Source organism: Rhineura floridana, chromosome 14 (assembly GCF_030035675.1).
Source record: "Rhineura floridana isolate rRhiFlo1 chromosome 14, rRhiFlo1.hap2, whole genome shotgun sequence".
Taxonomy (NCBI): domain Eukaryota; kingdom Metazoa; phylum Chordata; class Lepidosauria; order Squamata; family Rhineuridae; genus Rhineura; species Rhineura floridana.
The window spans coordinates 21615203-21630930 of NC_084493.1; the positions used below are offsets into that span (position 1 = coordinate 21615203).

The following is a 15728-nucleotide window of genomic DNA, read 5'->3' on the forward strand; positions in this document are numbered from 1 at the left end:
TGGGCTTACTGAAACCAATTGAAATGGATTCACAAAATCTGTCTCATCCAAGACTGCCTGGATCTAAACAGCAACCACCCATTCAGGAACCTTGCCCAGGAAGGGGACACTCGCAATCACTCTGTAATTATCCCTATCTTCTGGGTCCAGGGACGTGTTTTCACTTTTGTGGTGTCACCACCATCTCTTTTAGGTGGCCAGGAACCATAAACTCTCACAATGATGTATGGATTGCCAACTGATCATTCCCTCCCTGCTAGATTTTACAAGCCAGGGTATATGTGTGAAGGATCAAGTTTGGTCACCTGCACCCATCCAAGCACCTTCCCAGCTCTCAGGCCTTACCAACTGAAACTCGCCCAACAAAACTGCTGGACCAGGCAAGGGCCCTGGGCACCTCTCTAAATTAACTGCCACTTCCTACCCCTTCCTCTCTCATTTCACCTTTGTCAATTATTTTAAACTGAATGCCTTAAAAGAAATGGGGGTGCCACAGCATTTGATTGTCCTGATGCGCAACCTATACTCTGGACAAGAGGCTACTGTAAGGACAGAATATGGAGAAACCAATTGGTTCCCAATTGGAAAGGGTATGAGACGGGTGTATTTTATCACCCTATTTATTTAATCTATACACAGAACATATCATATGGAAAATGAGATTGGATCAAGATGAAAGAGGTGTGAAAATTGGAGGGAGAAATATCAATAATTTAAGATATGCAGACGATACCATACTACTAGCAGAAACCAGTAATGATTTGAAACGAATGCTGATGAAAGTTCAAGAGGAAAGCACAAAAGCAGGACTACAGCAGAACGTCAAAAAGACTAAAGTAATGACAACAGAAGATTGATGTAACTTTAAAGTTGACAATGAGGACCTTGAACTTGTCAAGGATTATAATACCTTGGCACAGTCATTAACCAAAATGGAGAGAATAGTCAAGAAATCAGAAGAAGGCTAGGACTGGGTAGGGCTGCTATGAGAGAACTAGAGAAGGTCCTCAAATGGAAAGATGTATCACTGAACACTAAAGTCAGGATCATTCAGACCATGGTATTCCCGTTCTCTATGTATGGATGTGAAAGTTGGACAGTGAAAAAAGCAGATAAGAGAAAAACCAACTCATTTGAAATGTGGTGTTGGAGGAGAGCTTTGCAAATACCCTGGACTGTGAAAAAGACAAATAATTGGGTGTTAGAACAAATTAAACCAGAACTGTCATTAGAAGCTAAAATGATGAAACTGAGGTTATCATACTTTGGACACATAATGAGAAAACTTGATTCACTAGAAAAGACAATAATGCTAGGAAAAACAGCAGGGAGTAGAAAAAGAGGAACGCCAAACAAGAGATGGATTCATTCCATAAAGGAAGCCACAGACCTGAATTTAGAAGATCTGAACAGGGTGGTTCACGACAGATGCTGTTGGAGGTTGCTGATTCATAGGGTCGCCATAAGTCGTAGTCGACTTGAAGGCACATAACAACAACAACCACGGATTGCCCTCATAACAACATGAGGGAGTGAGAAACTGTGCAACTTGGTCTAAAAAGCTGGCAAAGCTCCTGGGAACACAAAGGAAGGCACATAACAACAACAAAGGTCCCTCAGACAAGAACCTGTTCCCTGGTACTCTCTCAAATGCCCTACATACTGAGATGGCAATATGCATGATAAACACAACTTGCAAGGAGCTACTGTGGACTTCTTCAACAGAGGTCACATTACTCTTTCTTTTGACACAGCTGTTCCTACGCCTTGCTTTAGTGATCCAATAATGATGTTTAATGTGCAGCCCTCTTCTCAACCTTTTAGAATTAGCCATTGATGGGCAGGAGGTGACTGGGCAATTGCACCAAGCACCTTTTATATAGGTCATCAACTGAAGTTCATCCAACAACATTTGACAGACTCTTTTAGCTAGGGGAGGAGGCACGTGGGAAGAGCCTCTTAATTGGTTCTCATATTTGACCATTAGCATGGTAGCCAGAAGTGACAAGAAATACCATACGGGTGAGTGGGGTGACTGGCAGACAAGGAGTGAAGCTCTCCATTCTTTCTCTGTCAGTCCTTTTGGTAGAAGAAAATTATTTTCTTAGCTGCTGATTTTCATGCTGGCTGTGGAAGGAGGGGCCTCCCTCTCCTCCAGAGCCAGAACAGAAATGCAAGTGACTAGCCTCATAAAAATGCTAGTTTTCCTTTTTTTTAAAAAAAAAGGCAGGCTAGTAACTGTTGTGGGCTTATTTGCAAGGCTGCCTTAATGACTTAGAAATGTTCAGCCACTCATGATCCTGTACATGCAATGGTGATTGGAAAGTACATAGGAACATAGGAAGCTGCCTTATACTGAGTCAGACCATTGCTCTATCTAGCTCAGTATTGTCTACACTGACCGACAGCGGCTCTCCAGGATTTCAGACAGGATTCTCTCTACTTGGAGATGTTGAGGATTGAACCTGAGACCTTCTGCATGCAAAGCAGATGCTCTACCACCGAGCTACAGCCCTTCCCCAAATAGGATCTCACCACTGCCAACATAGTGATGGAGTTCTAAATGTACACTAAGCTGCATTCAGTATAGACTCTTTAGGAGTCTTCTTTCATCTCTATTCCATTTGCCATTGCCTGCAGCTCGCAGGAAAACCATGTGGAAGCCTGCACTCTGAAAAATGGAAATGGACTGCCTTCAAGCAGATCCCAACTTATGGCTACCCTGTGAATAGGGTTTTCATGGTAAGTGGTATTCAGAGGGGGTTTATCATTGCCTCCCTCTGAGGCTAGTCCTCTCCAGCTGGCTAGGGCCTGCTCAGCTTGCCACAGCTGCACAAGCCAGACCCTTCCTTGTCCGCAACTGCCGGCTTGTGGGCAACTGGGCTTCTTGGGACTATGCAGCTTGCTCACGGCTGCACAGGTGGCAGGGCACGTAACCCCTGAGCCACTCTCTGTGGGGGTGATCTTTAGCTGGCCCTTGACACCCAGGAGACACGAGCTGGGATTTGAACTAACAGACTCTGGACTCCAGCAAGAGGGGAAAGGACCTCAGAAACTCTTCTGTAGACAACCCAAGCAAACTCCCTATTTCAGAAGCTGACTATGGATACAATAAGACAGCTGGCCAAGGAGTCTGGAAGCCAACCGGATTCATCACTATTCAAGAAGGGACCATCCTAACTAGTCCAGCACTCCTGGACAGGGGGGTCAGGGAGTCTGAGGAATGCAAAAGCCCAGCCTTGATCACCTATTGTAAAGGACCTAATAGACACCAAACATACTCAGAGGATGAGTACAGCATTCACTGTCTATCGTACCTCCTGGCCTACATTATTAGCAGTAGTAGTCGTATTTAATTAGATTTTTTACCTGCCCTTCACAGTGCGGTTCCAGGGTAGGTTACAACAGTTTAAAAATGTAATCTTAAAATCAGTTAAAATAAATGTATCAAATGAAAACAAATTTTACTAACTTCCTCCAGCCTGCCGCACTTGCTCCCACACCTGAAATGAGCACACGAAAAATGCTTTAGGGCTAAAGGCTGCAACCTTTTTTAAAATCAAGGACCTGCAAGGAAAAGAACAGTGCAGGCCAGGGAGCAATGAGAGCCTCACCTGGGCAGCACTACCCCAACTCAGAGCCTCTGATCCAGCCTTTCCCAACCAGTGTGCCTCCAGATGTTGTTGGACCACAACTCCCATCTTTCCTGACCATTGGCAATGCTGGCTGAGGCTGATGGGAGTTGTGGTCCAACAACATCTGGAGGCACACTGGTTGGGAAAGGCTGTCTGATCAGATACTAAACTGACCGGTATCCCTCATAGCCTGCTTGCTCAAATGGGAAGCCAAGGGAGGCATGACTGAGGAACATCCCACACACACACTGTCCAGCATTCAGAGAGATGAACCCGTGAGTGCCCAAGTTATATCCACTTCCACTCCCCATCAGGCCAGTTGGTAAGAATGGTGGAGTTGGCAGCTTGGGTGCCCACCAAGCGTAGCCCCTTCCTAGCCTCACTGCATGCTGGTTGCGATAGAAAAGCCAGTATCAATTCCCCCTGAGACAACTCTTTAGGTCAGTGGTACGGAGCAGGCAAAACGATGGTCTCAGAAGCCAATCATAGACGGCCGCAAACATTCCTGCTTGGCTCCTAATGGCAACTGGCTCGTCCCATTCTGCACGAGGGGTGAGAGGGAAGGCTGCAGCTCTGACCCGAGAAAGAGGCGGGGGAGGGGCAGCTTACAAAGCCAGCCTGGCATCCCCGCAGAGCAACGTGATGTTGTGAGATGAGGGAAAATCAGGATGCCAGTCCAAAGAAGGGATGGAAGCAAATGCGGCTCTGCAGGGGTCATGCTGGCTTGCGAAAAGAATCCTGCCTCTTGCAGGTAGACTGACTTCCTGTTTCAGCATCTTAGGGAGGTTGATAGCATGGAATGCCAGCTAAAAAGAAACGTAGGAAAAAATCCAATGGAACCTCTAGCTGTATCCATGGTCAGTTTTAAAAGGGTTCTTGTGATTACCTTGTGATTGCAACAAGAGGAGCACTGCTGGAACAGGCCAAAGGTCCATCTAGTCCAGCATCCTGTTCTCAGATGCCTATGGGAAGCTGGCAAGCAGGACATGAGTGCAACAGTGTTCTCCCCACTAGTGATTCCTGGCAACTGGTGTTCAGAAGTGAATGATTCAGCATAATGGGTCATCTGTACATGTTACTCAGAGATGACCCCCGGTGGTGGTGTTTTTAATTCAACCCCCAAGATTGTTTTTCAGGAAAGTTGTATGGGCTGCTATATATCATGAGCAAATATTTTCACATATTCATTGGCACACTCCAAGAGCCAACCCAGAAATGCAAAACTTTACACCAGAAATGGCTGCAAAAAGGCTGACTCTAAAGGAGGGCTAAGGGAAATCTTGCTAAAACACACATTCTGTGTGCAATTTTTGCCTACTATACACATTTTTGCACAGCACTTTCCCCCAATATAATGCACATTTGCATGCCATTTTCACTGATACAAGCATTTATATGCACATTTTACCCTAGTATATGCATTTTTGTACACATTGCTCGGCTGGAGAACTGCACTGCAACAATCAGAGAAGAGGTGCAAATTTCAAGGGACGGCTGCATTTCGGGAGGTGCGAATTAGGTAAGTGCCTTTAAATGCAAACTGAATCAAATTTCACCCCCATCCCTACCTGGCACTGAATTATCATTTGCCCTAGTATCTCCTTGCTCATTTCAGAGGTGCTTACTAGCACCTTACACACTGTGAGTAGTTCTGCTGAACGTTCCTTGGACTGTTGAGGTGTGCATGAGTAACACTGCTAGAGGCTCTTCTTTCTTGGCACACATAGTAGGCTGTGAATCAAAAGGTCTGAAGGAGGGAAGGCTGCTCAACACTGACTCACCCTTGTGAGTTCTTACTCCCAGGGGGAGCTTGGTTAAGGTTTTGCAAGTCCACATTGCCATGAGTATGGTCTGCATGGGTTTGGTTTTCCTTTCTTGCCTGTACCATTTATGGCACGGCTTTGCAAAGCTGCCATGAAAATATAGCAGCCCAGACAGAGACTCTACCCACCCCTTATCGTTGATAGAAATTAATCCAAGCATGGGTATTTTGCTAGCCTTTCCATAATACAGAGCAACAACAATTTTGCTAGGTTTGCAGCATATGATCCACATCATTAGCAGTTTTTTTAATTAGATCCTATATAAAGCTTCCTAAAATGATATTAAAACAGCAGCAAAACAGTTTCCCTTCAAAAATGTAAATATTTAATGAATGAAATTTGACATTGATGCATTTTTAATATTGGCACAATTAAATCTGCCAGGTGATTAAGTATTAATAACTCTTAATAACTGCAACCATCTCGCCTTCAAATAGAAGCAATTCAAGAGCAAGGGAAAGCAAGCCTTGTAGCCAGGAGGATGCAGACTGCCGACCCGACAGACAGACAGATAGAGGTTGTTTGGCTGCAGTAGCTTTGCTTCATTCAAAACAATCCTAAAACTTCCATTCCACTTACTTGCCTTCTGAACAAAGAAGCCATGAACAATGCATATTTGGATAGAGGAATAAAATTAATGAGCACCTTAATTAGATGAATGATGACATTTAATTGCATTGATCGAGCAACGTATTTACAAGGAGAGAGGAGTTTTCATTTTCTTTTCTGGCCTGCAGAGTTTCAAATATGTAGGACAGGGTTGGGGAGGTAAACTAATAATAATCCAGCAGTAAGAAATGCGGACTTCTTACTGGAGGATGGGGGGACAACTGCACCCCTACTCTTCCATTGTTGTTGTTGTTATGTGCCTTCAAGTCGATTACGACTTATGGCGACCCTATGAATCAGCGACCTCCAAGAGCATCTGTTGTGAACCACCCTGTTCAGATCTTGTAAGTTCAGGTCTGTGGCTTCCTTTATGGAATCAACCCATCTCTTGTTTGGCCTTCCTCTTTTTCTACTCCCTTCTGTTTTTCCCAGCATTATTGTCTTTTCTAGAGAATCATGTCTTCTCATGATGTGTCTAAAGTATACTCTTCCACAGGGTGCCTGATAGGAGAGTGCCTGAAGAGTGAACCAGTGAATCACTGGAGACTTTTCAAATATATTAATGCATAAAGAGTATTTGTGCATCTGACAATTATCACAAGCAGCATCCCAGTATATTTAAGTCAAATTTCATATGACTTCCTAGAAACTCCAGCATCTAACCCAGCTTCATCAATCCCAAGGTCTGATGTTTGGAACATGATATTCATATTTATTTATTGTGATGACAAAGAACCTCCTGTTCCACTGCTGTTTAGCAACAGAGATAAACTGGCCTGCCTGCCTGCTTGCTTTGGGGGTGGAGGAAAGCTTTCTCCAAATGTTAATATTTTTTCTATCTTTTATTGCCCTAACCTACATCCTTGTCTATTTCCATCATCTGGTGTATACCTTTGAACCGAAGACCTACAGTTTAAAAATATCATTTCCGAAAATCTATCTAGGAGATGCTAGAAATTAAGATATAGTCTTCCTATGAATTACATACTACATGTTTGCACCACAGAAAACCATCCATTTCCAAGCTGTTGCTTTCTGTTCAGAAGGAACACTTTTCAAAACAGGCAGCCTGGGGAAAAGTTACAAAAGCAGGGAGGCCTGTGTGTGCTGTTTTGTTGTTAAGAGAATGGTATGCACTGGAACAAGATGTGATCTAAAATTCCAATTCTATCCTGACTTAAATCTTATTCATTTTTATATATCACCCTACTCCACTCACCAGAAAAGTGTCAACCTGAAGGATAGGGAAATTGTATTTCATAGGACAGTGATAACTCTGAAAACAGCTACTTGAAGGCAAGTCCCACTGAATTCAGTGTGGATTATTTCCAGGTAGATACGCATGGAGTCACAGCCTTACATCCAAATCCAATGCACATTTACTGGGAGTAAGTTTATGCAGAAGCAAATCCCACTAAGTTTAATGGGGCTTGCTCAAAGGTAAGGGTGCATGGGAGTAAAGCCCTATTCACACAGTCTCATGGAATAATAACAACAAAAAGTTTGTGATACACATAAGATGTCTTATAACTGTACGTAAAGGACAAGAGAGACCCTTCTACTATTAGGTTCTAAAAAGTGGACCTAACCTAGAGTAAAACAATCTGCTGTTTGGGAGAAAAAGTGTGAAGTGGAAGCATCTATCCAGAGGCAAACTTGTGTCCTCTATGAAATCACTCATTCACTTCCTGTATGCCCCATTTTTGCAGCTGTTACTAGAAATCACCAACAGGTACACAAATTTAGGACATTTTCCTGGCATCTACATGACTTCTCTCCTTCAATGAAATTAACATCAGCATGTCTATCCTATCATATTGCTACAATTTATGTTAGCACGTGCACCATGAGATGTTTTATAAGCACTTTTCATCGTTTTCTTCCTAACTTTGAAGCAACAAAGTACTGTACTCCTTGAGCACCACACACCAATATGAGTCACGACACACACACACTTGTCTATTAAATTACATACTTGTGAAGGACATATGGGGTTGTCGGTTCCTAGTAACAATGAATATTGCAGAACCAGCACCTTGACGTTAATTCCACAAATTGCTGGTGACTAGACAATTAAGATCCATGATATAAACACTGATTTCTTGAGATAAGATGGACTAGTGTCCATAAAGCGTCTACAACTACATCTCTAGACTCTGCCAGTAGTGTAGTGGCAAATTTGGAAGTGCAGGGTCCCTTCATGTTAGTCACAGCCACATCCTCTCCCCCCCCCTTTTTTTTGCTGCTAGGTTAAGAATGAGATCTTGTTAATGCCTTCTCCTGCAACAGCAGACATCCCTAGGGGCCCATAAGCATGAAAGGGGAGAGTGTTAACCAATGAGAAGAGCCTTCTCAATGGCTGATTCACCTTCTTTCAATCTGATTGGCTCCAATCAGTAGGAAGGGACAAGGAAACATGCTAGAAGACTCTTCTCAGTAGCTAACACACTCCCCTTTCATGCTGATTGGCTTGTAGGATGCTGGAGACATAGGGATCCTACTCCCAAAAAAGTAAGGAGTCCTGAGATCCTGATCGACTACATCCATGGACTCTGCCATCTAGTTTTCAGCAACTAGTGAAATTAATTTCAAGATGCCAGTCCTATAATATTTATTGTTACTGGAAACATCAGCATTGTCAGCCCATTATCATGCTCACACACCTACATACACTTTTCATCCGACTGAACTTTGCACACAAACTCACTCAACCAGGAGAAAGGAAGCAGTAGCCCCTTTACAGGTATGCTAACACCTCTAGATCCAGTCACTGCTGAGGCATATTTCCTAATCCATGGGTGGGGAACCTGTGGTCTTCCAAATATTGTTTGGAACTGCAACTCCCATCATCCTTGACCATCCTTGACTGGCTGGGGCTGATGGAAGTTGGAGTCCGGCAACATCTGGAAGGCCATAGGTCTCCTACCCTTGTCTAGTCAGTGTTTATGCACCATCTGCCTCTCCCATTGCACACACAGCCATTGCTGTATATATGGCTTTCCGTAATCCTCCTTGTATGTCACATAAACCCATCAGACCAAACTTTCCAGGGAGAGGAAGCCCCTTTCAGCCATCTCCACCTCCTCCTCTCCCCCATTCAGAAGACATCTATTTCCTGTCTCTGTTTACAAATCTCTCCCCACCCCACCCTCTCAAGCTCCCGCACTTACTCTCACACATATCTGCCTTACACTCTTTTGCCTGAAAACACGCACGCATGCACGCGCACACACTTGCTTTTTTCATCCAGCCCAACTTTGCATGTTTACTCAGAACAAAGCCCAACTGGGCTCAAAGGGGCTTGCTTCCAGCAATGGATGGTCAGGACTGCAGACAGTAATAACTTAAGTGGGAAGAACAGAGTAACAGGGAGGGGGCTTTGCCAGAAGTACTAATCTCCTCCTGATCCAAAGGATGACTTTTGAGCAGCAGGGCTGGGTTTAAGGATTTCCTTCTATTCCTCTTGCATAAGCATGCACATCCTTCCACTCAGTTGGAGGCTGGTGGCTTCGATGTCAGTGGGGCGGTGAATCCGCTCCATGTTTTAATCTGAACTAAAGTTTGGATTAAACCCTGGGGTGGATTCATCACCCCACTGACATTGGAGCCACCAGCCTCCATTGCTTCTACTACTACTCTCTCTTCCCCTCCCCCAGGCACTCCATGTGACCCAACTTTATACACATGAAATATGTGCATGTTTTGAGATGGGGGGAGATGGCAGGGGAGGAGGTGAGGTGGTTCGCCTTCTCTATCTCTCAAGAGGATATATAATTTCCTCCTTGCTTATGAATTGCTACACACACACTCACATTGCAATCCTCTGCGCACACTTATTTACACATGGAAATCAGCCCCATTAAACATAGTAGGACTTACTTCTGAAGAAGCACGCGCAGGATTGGGCTGCAAGGCTCTGCACGTTTATTTGGGGATTAGGTCTCTCCCTACCACGACCACGGTTGGCCTTACTTCTGAGTAAACATGTACAGGATCGGATTGTTAGCCTGCAATCCCGTCCACGCTCACCTGGGAGTGAGCCCTCTCGAGCACCGTGGGGCTGACTCCCGAGTAAACATGCCCAGAGTCTGCCTGCCTGCCTGCCTGCTTCCCTCGTTCCTCTCTCCCGAGCCTCGCGTACACAAAACGCGGCGGCAGCGGGGGCCGTGGCGGCAGCAGCAATCATCATCCCTTTGTTGGCCCTTTCGCTCGGCCAGGGGCAGGCGTGGTGGGAGTAGCCGAGGCGGTGGCAGGAGGAGGAGGAGGAGGAGGAGGAGAAAGGGATCCACCCCGCGCGGGGAGGGAGGGAGGGAGAGGCGCGCCGCTGGGCTCTCGGTACCTTTGTGCATGCCGGTGAAGCGGTCCTTGAGGACGGTGAGCTCGTAGATCTTCCCGAATTCCTCGAAGAGCGGCTTCAGGTCGCTCTCCTCCAGGTTGCGCGGGATCTGCCCGATGAAGAGCTTGATGGCATCGTGGTCCTTCATGGCGATGGTGCCCCCCTGGCCGTGCGTCGGCGTCGTCAGCCCGTTCATCCTCCCGGAGCTGTTCGTGGTGCTGAAGGCAGCGCTCTCCGCCTGCGGCGGCGGAGGCGGGGGAGGAGGCGGCGGCGGCGGGGGCGGGGGCCCGGGGGGAGGTTGTTGCTGCGCTAGCCCGTTGGCCAGAGTAGCCATGATGTTCCCAGCCAGCTCTGCCCCGCCCCGCCCGCCTGCCCCGCCCCGGCAGTCCTGCCTGCTTGCGCCGCGCGGGAGCAGGGGGAGGGGGCTGCCCACCCGGGCTCCCCCTCTCCGCCCTGAGCCCAGATCTCTCAACCGCCCCCCTCCCTCTTCTCCTCCCTGGCCGGGCTCGGCTTGGCTTCGGCTTCCCCTCGCTTTGAGCGCCCTCTCTCCCTCCCTCCCTCGCGGCCGCCCCTGGGCCGGATGACGTCAGCTGACTGGCCCTGGACTACTCGCGTAAGATTAGCATAAAGGGGGGAGCCTCGGCCAATCAGGGAAGGCGGGAAGGGAGAGGGGCGGGGCTGGCTAGCTAGCTAGCAAGGCAGGGAGGCGAGCCCAGGGAGAAAGGGAGGCAGCATAGCAGCGGCGGGAGCGACCCCGGTAGAGAGGCCAAACTCAAGCAAGGGAAGGAGGGGAGGGGAAGGAGACTTGCTGAGGAAGCTAGGCCCTCCCCGAGTGGGCATTGGTAGAGGCCAACTGTAATTGGAGGGGGGAGAGAGCGAGAAGGGGCCACATGCACTCAGGAGGGGGTTGGTTGGGCCACTTGCAATTTGGGGCACCTGCTACAGGACGCTTAGAATGGGGCAAGCTAGTAGGAGTCCCCCTTGTCAACAAGGTTTCCTCCTATCACCCAGAGTTTGGCCTAGAGAACTGATTTTTTTTTTAATGCTGGAACTCAGCCTGGCAAATGAGCATGTGCAGAGGGCACACCATCACCACCTCTGGATAATGCCTCTTGCTTGCCTGGAGAAAGAAAAGTGGGAGTGCAGTGTCTCCTTTACTTGTGGGAAGTTTCTCCGCACAGTCTAGAACCCCATTATGCAGGGTTCAATATAGTGCAAGGGGGATCCTTGCTTCTGGTCTTCACCCCCCAACATGTGGAGCTTAGTATATTCATCCCCACTCTTCCGTGCTCACATGTAGGTTTTATCCACAAACAGAAGGCCCAAATATGGCTACGGTAAAACCGCAGTACTAAAATACAAATGATAAGAGATAGCTAAAAGACAGAGGGAGAGACATATCTTACTGTATCTATGTAAACATTGCCATGTGATGCCTGTATGAATGTTGCTAATTCTGCATCCATCCATCTTCTGCATGGAAATGCTGCTTAAGAGCTCACCTGCTCATGTTGCTCCCAATGCAAAGCATTTTCCTATAATTGGGTGAAATATTGGAAAGCTGGAAATGGTGCACAAAAGGGAAACCAGAATAATGGGGAGGTTGGAGTACCCTAGTTCATAGGGCAATAGTTCAGTGGTAGAGCATCTGCCTTGCATGCAGAAGGTCCCAGGTTCAATCCCTGGCATCTCCAGGTAGGGCTGGGAATAATCATTACCAGTCAGTGTAGAGCATGTGTGGGGAACCTTTGGCCCTCCAGTTCTCATCACCTTTGGCCTTGTTGTCTGGTGCTGATGGAGTCCAATAACATCCGAAGGGCCACAGATTCCCATCCCTAGGCTACATCATTTGGAGCTTTTTAGTTTGGAAAAAACATGGATGTGATTAGGAATGGGAGAGAAATTCAGTTCAGTTTGCATTGAATTTACACTTTCCAAAATAATATGTGTACTGAAACGCAGCCATCCTTCAAAATACGCACTTTTCTGAATTTTGCAATGCAATCCTCCAGCCAAGTAGCGTGTACCAGAATGCATACAATAAAGTGTGCATAAAAATGTGCATGCTCATGAAAATAGCAGATAAAAGTGCACCATAGTTGAGAAGATTTATTTGCAAAATGTGTATGTTAGGAGAAACTTGCACCCACATGCTGATGAATTTTCATGAGGACACTGTTCAAAAAATAAAATATAAACTGGCGTGGAAATGTGGAGATCTGAATTTAAGATTAGAAAAATGAGAACCTATGTATCACTGAACACTAAAGTCAGGATCATTCAGACCATGGTATTCCTGATCTCTATGTATGGATGTGAAAGTTGGACAGTGAAAAAGGCGGATAAGAGAAAAATCAACTCATTTGAAATGTGGTGTTGGAGGAGAGCTTTGCACATACCATGGACTGTGAAAAAGACAAATAATTGGGTGTTAGAACAAATTAAACCAGAACTGTCACTAGAAGCTGAAATGATGAAACTGAGATTATCATACTTTGGACACATCATGAGAAGACATGATTCACTAGAAAAGACAATAATGCTGGGAAAAACAGAAGGAAGTAGAAAAAGAGGAAGGCCAAACAAGAGGTGGATTGATTCCATAAAGGAAGCCACAGACCTGAACTTACAAGATCTGAACAGGGTGGTTCATGGCAGATGCTATTGGAGGTCCACACTAAATAGCATGGAGGCAATAGAGGTTAAAAAAAATCAACTAAAATTTAAGAGGCTTGACAAAATCCTGCACCAAAATAAGCATTGGGCTAGGAAAGATTCTATTCCATCTCAAAAGGGTGGTTCACGACAGATGCTGTTGGAGGTTGCTGATTCATAGGGTTGCCATAAGTCGTAATCGACCTGAAGGCACATAACAACAACAAAATGAGGAACTGAAATTGACAGATTCATCCACCCCTAGATATGATAGAGGGTTATGCAACGATGCAGGGTGTGGAGTGAGTGGACAGACATTTTCCTCTTTTTCCCATAATCAGGTCACCCAGTGAAACTGTTTGACAGGAGATTTAGGACTGACAAAAAAAAGTACTTCACACAATGCATACGTGTAAATGTTGTTAAGAGCTGTCGGTGGTGGCTGGTGGCTCCATGTCAGTGAGGCCATGGAATCCACTTTGGGTTTTAGTCCAAACTAGTCAGCACCTTGGACAGCTCCTTAAAAGTTCTGACATAAACCCGGAGGAGATTCCACAGCCCCCCTGACACGGAGCCACCAGCTGGCACTGACAGCCGTGCGTGAAGTCTCAGTGTAGGTAGCTGGCAGAGGGGAAGCCAGCCATGGGTCAGAGCCAAAGAACACTTGAGAAATACATTATGGCAAGGAGGACCACTGTTGTTCAGGCAACATCCCAGACTGAACAGGGAGCTCCTTCTAGGCCTTCCTCCATAGAAGGGCACAGTGGCCAGCCTGGGTGGGTGGAGCCTGTTAAGATCCTGGCAGCTCTTCACTGCATAGGTCAGGGGTGAGAAACACTTTTCAGTCCAAGGGCCACATTCCCTACTGAGAAGCCTTCTGGGGGCCACACATCAGTAGTGGGTCGGACAGTGGCTGTGACTCCGCACAATAAGCTGCTGTCCAGCCGCACATGAGCCAGAGATGTCAACATGAACATTTCTCCATCCAGGCAAGCAGTTATGCGCATTCAAGGGCACATTTCAGCCAGGCAAAAGAATCAGAGGAGGGTGTGGAGCAGAGCACATGAGAGGTATGGCCTGGGGAGAGTGTCGAGAGCCAGACAGAGAGATCTAGAGAGCCCCTTTTGGCCCCTGGGCTTGGGGTTCCCCACCCACAGCCTAAGTGTGTGCTCCAGCCCACAGCTCTGGAGGTTCACCACATAGGACAGCCACACCCAGAGCTGAGGGTTTCCTATCCTGGCCCTGCTGTTTCCTGACATATTGGAATAAAACAGGTTCCCCCATGACAAGTTTGTCATTTCTCTGCCAACAGAACCACTGCCACCTCCACTGCATCGCTCACGCCTGTTCAGGCCACATACTCACATCTCTATAAATACAAACTCTGCAAATAGCAAATGTCGGCGCCAACCTGTGACTGAGGGATTGTGCCATGACCTGATTTAGTGGGAATCCTCCAAATCACAGCTTTGCAAAGGTCCCCAGTGGGGAAAACCACACCAGCGCTCACCTGGGAAGGATGCTGGAGGAAAGAACATCTCTCTCACACACACACACTCAGAGAGAGAGAGAGAGAGAGAGAGAGGCATGTTAGAGGCATGTCAGGCCAGTCCAAAGCAAGTACTAGGACAGGGCCCATGGATCAGAGGCTGGGCAGCTGACCTGGAACTCTCTATCAGGATGAGTGAAAAAGAGGGCAATGTTAACTGACTCATAAAGGAGCATGCTCACATGCCATTGGCAGATGCCTTGAGCGCATGACTATAGGCATAAGTGAGTTGGTTGCACTTTCTTGCCTGCACAGTGTCATGCAACAGTGAGGAACATTTTTTCAGCCCAAGGGCACTTTTCAATGGGCTCATCCTCACTGTCCCCCTCACACTATGATCATTTCATGTGGAGAAAACCAGTGAATAGGGCTTGAGCTTCAGAGTCAAACTAGGGGAGAGGGGTCTGCATGAATGCAAATTTGCATGCATGTTTTTTCTTGTGAAAATAATATCAGGAGGTGGGGAAGGGATGTTTTTAATTCTTTTTCTCCTTGCCATGGTCCCAGCAAACATCCTCCCTGAAGCTGCTGTGTGCATGTCAAAGGATCCTCAGTTTTCTACCCCCTGTATATAAAAAGAAGAGAACAGAGGAGACTTCCCATCCCTCCAGGCTCTAGACCAGCCTTCCTCTCCACTTGTTTTGGACCAGTGGTCAGGGGGCTGCTGGAGTTGTAATCAAAAATAGAGCATCCGGTTGGCAAAGGCTGCTTCTAGGCCAATCTTATCAGGGCACCTGAGTGACAGGTAGATTTAAATGAACCATTCTTGAGGCCTAATTTTAAGTAATAGCTCCCTGAGACCTTTGACATGTGTAAGTGCAGGGGAAACCAGACATGTGGATATGAAAATAAGAGGTCTTAATGGGAGGTGCCTACAAGTTATCAATACAGTGGGCAGTACTTAAGGATGAAAAGAAACTGATTGCATTCCAGGAAAAAAAATGCTGAACTAGTCTAGCCAGCCTTGGGAAACTGGGTTTTCTTTTTCTTGGGGGGGGGGGATGTTATTTTCATGTGATAAATATCTTTCCCCATATTTTAGGAGAAAAGCAGAAAACATGGTTGCATTGTAGATAGGCAGTAGACACGAGGGATTCAGTTTGCATTTAAAGCTGAGTCTA

At 46.5% G+C, this 15728-nt stretch overlaps 1 protein-coding gene across 1 annotated transcript in view; it reads right to left on the minus strand.

The window, feature by feature from the left end:
* CELF6 (CUGBP Elav-like family member 6) overlaps positions 1 to 10938 on the minus strand; it is a 239295-nt gene extending 228357 nt beyond the window's left edge. The window contains exon 1 of the mRNA XM_061595758.1: positions 10407 to 10938. Within this exon, the coding sequence (XP_061451742.1) occupies positions 10407 to 10737 (331 nt within the window). The 5' untranslated portion in view covers positions 10738 to 10938. The remainder of the gene's footprint in view (positions 1 to 10406) is intronic.
* Positions 10939 to 15728: the final 4790 nt, after the last annotated feature.